This window comes from Amphiura filiformis, chromosome 10 (genome assembly GCF_039555335.1).
Source record: "Amphiura filiformis chromosome 10, Afil_fr2py, whole genome shotgun sequence".
Lineage (NCBI taxonomy): Eukaryota > Metazoa > Echinodermata > Ophiuroidea > Amphilepidida > Amphiuridae > Amphiura > Amphiura filiformis.
This window is the reverse complement of record NC_092637.1, coordinates 58,432,763-58,439,680: the sequence shown is the minus strand read 5'-3', so window position 1 is coordinate 58,439,680 and position 6,918 is coordinate 58,432,763. Positions and strand designations below refer to the sequence as shown.

General features: G+C 36.2%; 1 protein-coding gene across 1 annotated transcript in view; it reads right to left on the bottom strand.

Annotated features, from left to right (window-relative positions):
* Positions 1–6,675, bottom strand: part of LOC140163066 (tribbles homolog 2-like) — a 14,379-nt gene extending 7,704 nt beyond the window's left edge. The window contains exons 1-2 of the mRNA XM_072186437.1: positions 5,388–6,675; positions 1,970–2,262 (exon numbers count right to left, since the gene is read on the bottom strand). Of these exons, the coding sequence (XP_072042538.1) occupies positions 1,970–2,262; positions 5,388–5,639 (545 nt within the window). The 5' untranslated portion in view covers positions 5,640–6,675. The remainder of the gene's footprint in view (positions 1–1,969; positions 2,263–5,387) is intronic.
* Positions 6,676–6,918: the final 243 nt, after the last annotated feature.

The following is a 6,918-nucleotide window of genomic DNA, read 5'->3' as shown; positions in this document are numbered from 1 at the left end:
CCGGACAGACAGAAATACTGAGGCGAGACAAAAATGAAATTTTATAACAAATTTTTGTGACTTGAGATCATTTGCATTTTTTGTAAACACCAAAACTGTTCTGTCCTGACATGACTGTTGTGTCATGTGTGTTGAACCTGGTCCAACCGAACAATCGTAAGTTCTGTTCGGATCTGGATCTGCCTGGTCTGGATGCTGTACTCCGATTAAGCAGGACTAGCCTACATCACATCAGTGTTTATTTCTGATAGATTTCACTTCATGATTTTTTCTTCAATTTCATCACTTACGAAAGTACAAAAGTAGACAATCTAGTAGTCAGTATAACCTCGGAGCAGTTCGTGTGAGACCTACATTACATGGAATAGTAGTACATGGCTTCCGAATTTGGAACTTCACATGTTCAACTTGTCATGCCGGTCGAGTCCCGCGTTTACAACTAAAATCAAACCACTTCTATATTAAGTCCATCGCTGAATTTTACAAATAACTTAAATAAACATCTTTATATTTAATAAAAAAAATATTATGGTATGCTCGTAAATGCTTGAATGACATTTACCAGAAGCTCATGAGCTCAGAATGGTAAACAAACTAGCGTATTTTCACCTCGATTATGCACCGTAGCTCTCTGTGGTTGAGTTTGCAAGGTCAGTGGGTCAGTGAACTTAGTCTCCTATGCAGCCAGTTTGGTTACGCTCCCTACACAAAAATGTGGAAGGTGCGGAACCAAACTGGCTGCTGTGGAGACTACTGCAAGAATCGATCAATCACACAAAACTGTTTGCTGATTGGTTCAGAAATGGTGATGTCATCAATCAAGAAAAACTAATCGATTTATTGGTTCAAAATAGCCTCATAGAAAAGTACGAAGTTTGTTGAGCATCGCAGCTTATCGGTAAAAACGTGACCTTTAAACAAAAAAATCGGCACAGTGCTTTCGTACTGCACTTGCGCAAGCCAAATAGTCCCCTAGAAAAGTCATTTGTTCAGATTTATTCGGGGATTTATTCAAGATTCAGACATGTTCTTGACTATTTTTGACATTCCTTACCTATCTCTTTATTTAAATTATAAAGAAATAGTGAAGAAAAGTTAAGAAGTAGTCAAATAATTTCTGATCTGAACTAAATCTTAAGAAATGTACCTCCATTGGTTTCCGTCTGTATTACGCATCTTAAATTATACAGACCAGAATAATCTCTAGCACACACAGGAACCAAGATATAACTCGATTATCGTGACTATTTTTGTCTTTTTTACCCAAAAATAATACTTTTATCGCCTGAATTTCAATAAAATCTGGAGTGCAATCGATTCGAAAATAACTTAGCCAAACTTAGAAACGAAACTTAAGTCTTCATATCAGTCATTAAATGATCCTTAGCATAAAAACCAACAGCGTATTGTGGCCTGAAAATGAATGCTAGTTAGTTGCATGACAAAGGCACTGATAAGCTCCGCTCAGAGCCAAAAATGTTCACCCAAAAACGGGGTGGGACTATACTCGCGTCAGTACGGTACTTGTTTGCAGTAGTTTTGCTGGCATATTACTTCCCAGGCCCTTTGAAACTAAATGTAAATATTAAAGTCTACAATGTACATGTAGATGGACAGGCAAAATATCTGGGTCAGAAATTTAAACTAAGTAAGGAATACACCATTTTGACCATCAGATTTTCCAGAGCTTGGAAAAACATTTGCCCACCTGTGAGACAAAATTTGAAAATAATCAAAACTGCTGCAATGAGTAAAAAAAATCATATCCCCAACCCAACTCTGTGCAAAGGTGAAAGGTACATTGGACTTCAATACCAGTACTGTATACAGGGTGGTCCAAAAACAACTTTACCCAATTAAGGTGGCTGTGTTACGTGTGGACAAAGTGGTTTTTGACCCACAGACGTAAAGTGGTTTTTGGACCACACTGTACATTATATACGACTAATATACAAAACTTGACACTTACTTTTCAAAATCTTGAAATGCAAATTTGCGCAATTTCAAGTCTCTTAGCACGATCCCATGCCTGTGACAGTGCGCGATGGCGGACACCATCTGACGGAACAGTCTACTAGCCTCGGACTCGTTCAGTTTGCGCTGACTGCGCGCGTACATGTGCATGTCGCCGTGGCTGGCTGGAAAGAAGGCGTATGCCTGGGCATCGCCCAGCAGGACTTCCTGGACCTGCTTCACATTATCATGGGGTTCCATGGAGAAATTAGCTGCAAAGGTTTCCAGGTATTTCCCAACCTCTACTACCTGCACATAAAATACAAAAGCGAGAACAAATTGTTAAAGTGTTGTCCCGTTAGAGAATTGATAATGCTTACATGTAGCTTGTTCGAGAGTGAAGTAGGCAAGTAGTACTCTTCGATTTTGTTCACTTACATTTGTATACATTGTAGCTTCGCCTTCAAGGTTAGAGTCCAGCAAGCTATTGACATTTGGACTGACCCAAAAGTCAGAAAAAGTCAGTTTCCCCATGAATTTCATTCAAAATAAATTGTTTAAATACCAGGTGTGACAATCCTGGGTTTCAGGGGATTTTATTTCTACACGGAACACATTTTAGGGTTAGGGCGAAGCTTAGAATTAGGGTTAGGGCTAAGTTTTAGGAATAGGATTACTTTTTGGGCTTTGGACAAAATAATTTAGGCCTCTAAATATGAGGATTGCCCCAGGTGTGAAAACAGAAACGAAACACTTTATAAAGCAGTTGCAGAAAAATTTGTGAATATTCAGTTGCTGAAAATTGGTTTGCAAGTAGGCCTACAAACTTGCGTTTTTTAAGTTTGTCTGTGGGGCACATCTTTTATAATCAAAATTTCTCTCCTGCAACCTACAAGGCTGCAAAAATTCCCACTACTTGTAATTTCTTTTTTTATTCAAAAGACATTTTCCAATTTAATAAAGTCAAAATTAAGGGACTTGTGTAATTGTGTTGTGTTACCACCTTGCTGACTATACTTCCAAAAGGTTCAAAAAATCCATTTAGTAAAATTTTATGATTTCCTCAAAAAGTTTGACAAATTGCTTTGTTTGGTGACATTCATGGGTTCATGCCATTGTTTCCATTGATAAAATGCTTACAACTACCACACAAGTTGGCATTGTTGGTAATGAATTGAAATATGAATCATCATCGTTGAATCAATTTATAAATCAATAAATTTTATCATTGACTCAAATTATGGATCACTAATTATATTTCAACAAGGTCCGACTCTCCTCTACAGCCCAGGGTCTGTGATTGCACAATACTTTTTCAAATTTCAATCTCACACACCTGACCAATTGTTTCACCATCACAATGTAAATTCATAATGTCAGTTTCACCATCGTGATGAAAATGGACAATGGTATAAATTGTCCTCCAACTTCCAAGAACAACTGAATCTAAGCAAATCAGATCCTACTTTTTAATATGAATCTGATACAAATTGTGGATACATTAATCAAACCTACGTCATATTGGTATAAAATATTTAGGTTTACACAGCTACCAACTGTTTTTGGACATGCACCAAGCTCTCCAGACCAAAATAGCTCAATATGCATGCAACACGCCAATAACATCCTTTTCGTAAACACAAAAAGTTCCAACACAATTCCTGTTGTGTGTACAATGACTACAATCATTACACCCACTCATCAATACCAAGCATTGTACAAGAAAGTTTGGTGTATGGTCTATGCCCACTTTGAGGCAGATAGGTCTTGTTGTGACTAATAAACTTGTAATATTAGTAATTGCATGAAATGTTTGAAGGATGTGACTCAGGTGACAATTGCTATGGGACTGTGACAACTCATTATTTAAGGGGGTACTACACCCCTGGCCAATTTTGTGCATATTTTTGCATTTTTCTCAAAAATTATAGAGTATTGGTGACAAGTAAGATATATTATAGGGGCAAGGACTACAACTACTGCACTGGAAATTTTATTTCAGCACAGACAACAGTTGTGGGGTTACAGTCAAAAATGAGGGAAAACCAATATTTGATCAATAAATCAATAACAACTTGCCTTGAGTTGCTGAATTTTCAGTGCAGTAGTTGTAGTCCTTGCCCCTATAAGGCCTTTTACAATTAATTCTTAGTTTCCTGTTTCCCGCGCGCATCCAAAACAGAGAATTGCAAAATATTTAATTATTTTATTTTTATTTCGGATTTTCTCTTTTAAAATAACTTTAAATGACTTCCATTTGCTATTTTCTTACTTTGCTTATATCAACTATAATGATGAATAAACAAAGAACATAACTATACCATTACTTATGTATAAAATCACACATAGTTGTAAAATAATTAAACATGTCCCTAGTCAAAACAGGTTGATGTAGGATACAACGACTTGTTTTAAAATAAAGAAAATAAAAGATAATTAATAATTAATAATTAAAAGTCGCCTCATCCCTTGTTTTCAACCATGAAACAGGAAACTAAGAATCAATTGTGAAGGGCCTAATATACATACTTTACTTTTCACCAATGCGCCATAATTTTTGAGAAAAATGCAAAAATAGGCACAAAATTGGCCAGGGGTGTAGTACCCCCTTAATTTTTGAGAAAAATGCAAAAATAGGCACAAAATTGGCCAGGGGTGTAGTACCCCCTTAAGCTGCAATCATGCAATTATCAACATTTTGACACACCCTGAAAATCAGTACCAGTATCACATGGAAATTAGGCTATTATTGTGGAGAGGGGGGCCAGGAGTCACCTAACTGAAGTTGGAAATTCATTGCTGAAAATGGCCATTGCTATGGGGGTCTGCCCCCTCATTCAATCAGGCTTAGCAGCACCCACCTCCCAATGCTATGCTTTATTTACAGCCTTCTTGTAAGTCAGATGATGAAATGTTAATACATGCAAGTTCTGTTGTTATAATATTCCTCTAAATCTTGTCAATGAATGTAAGTTTTTGTCATCAACTGACAAATAACGCACTAAGAAAAAGAACTTCACATCTTTCAATTTTTTTTAAAGAAATTATTTAAAGTAACACCACAATAATTGTTTTAAAAATTATAAAGATAATTTGCTATCATTTACTTAAATCCTGAATGCGATGAACCTCTCAAAACCCTCATGCATCACTTCAATTTAACACTCTAAAAACAGGCACAAATAACAAATAAAATGAGTGAATAACAAACTTATATAAAATGTCCTTGATGATACTGTCCAAATTTATAGTTTCTTCTTTAAGTAATTGAAAAAAAAAAACGACCCAAGATTTCTAATTTTTTTCGGTCGGTCTCTGACTGAGAGCAACCAAACATATTTTTTTGGTCTTTTTATCATGTTCTAGATTACTGAAAAACACACAAATTATCAATTTATTTGTAATTCTGAAAATGTAATCAAGTTCATATTTACCTTACAGACGAGCTCATCTTGAGTAACAGAATCCAACGCCTTGTAGACATTGAGTTGAGTTTCATTCAGCAACAAATAACGTCCAACTTTGGAGATTGCATCGGGCTCCCTAGGTACAAAATTAGGGGGACTTGGCGCTGATAAATTAGGACTTAAACTTCCACTACTTGCTAAATTTGGAGGAGTGTCAAAGTGGGCGTATGGTTTCCGACCATTTCTGATCGGAATCGGAACGGAACGTTGAATGTTCATTGACGCCGCCAGAGGCTGCGTAGATCCAAAACTTGTTGTTACTTCTCCGATGAAAACACGCAAGTTTAAATGGTCAAACTGGAAGAGGTAGTTGAAGCTTGACGATGAAAAGGACTTGATGTAAGTTTACAAATGGTTGAGCAATATGTTCAAGGTTAGACCTTACACAAGTCAAAGTTTGATTTCAAAATAGTAGTACCGACAGACCAGCTGATTTAGGTACGAAGTACTAAAGTATATTTCAAATGTCACAAAAAACAGTTGTACAGTACGTTGAATCGTCACCTTTAGAAGGCGTTTGGTTGCTTACAGTACTTATTCACTAGTGATCACAGTTAGTGATCGCAGTGTTTTTCTTCAGGTCTCCCAGACCACTTCAGACTTTTTTTAGTTCAAAGTTAAAAAATGTTTTTTCACGAAGAAAGACGGTATACAAAATCCCTGAGTATAACAAACAATTTCACGCTATAAAAGCATTTTAACTTGTGTAGTTATAAAGTTAAATATTGTACAGCACCACACATTAAACTTTGGTAGAAAATATCCGTTATAAAGAAGTCCAAGCCATCACGAAGTTCAGAATGACAGATGAAAAACTGATCAAAACATAACAATAAACATTGCTTGTTTATAAAATAATAAATACAAAATGTACACGTTATTTCAGATTCAAAATTGCCATGCACGGCTGAAACTGCTGGATATTTAATAAGTCCACAGTTAGTGACTTACTCAAATTAAGTTAGAACTTTGTAAATGTTTTGTAAGATGAAATTTCATAACAAAGCTTCAACAACAGTCAGCACGTGCAATTGTATGGCAAATTCTCTGATGCAATATCTCCATGTAAACCGTAGCTTCTCCGGTGCCTCCCTATTACTCACTTGCACAACGATCAGAAACTATCCCAATTTCGACAGCGAAAATGAACCGTTTCTTGAGCGGTTTTCTGCTAAATTTTACTTTCTGTGTGATCCGAAGATGTTAGATCACCATAACAAGCTAAGGACAGGCAAAATTATGCACCAATCCCGCTCAGATGAGGCAAAAACATCCACAATCACGGGCAAGTGCCATTTTTAATACGTGTAGAAAAATCCAACAACTACTGGATGTGAAAAAAATATCAATCAGATGGGTGTACGCCGGTTGTCAGACTTAATATTCATGCGCACAACGCAATTTTGTATTGCGTAATTTACTTCAAAAGCCGAAACTCACATTGAAATTCACCAAATCATATATTAAATTGAATATATAAATACATATCAGGTAAAAA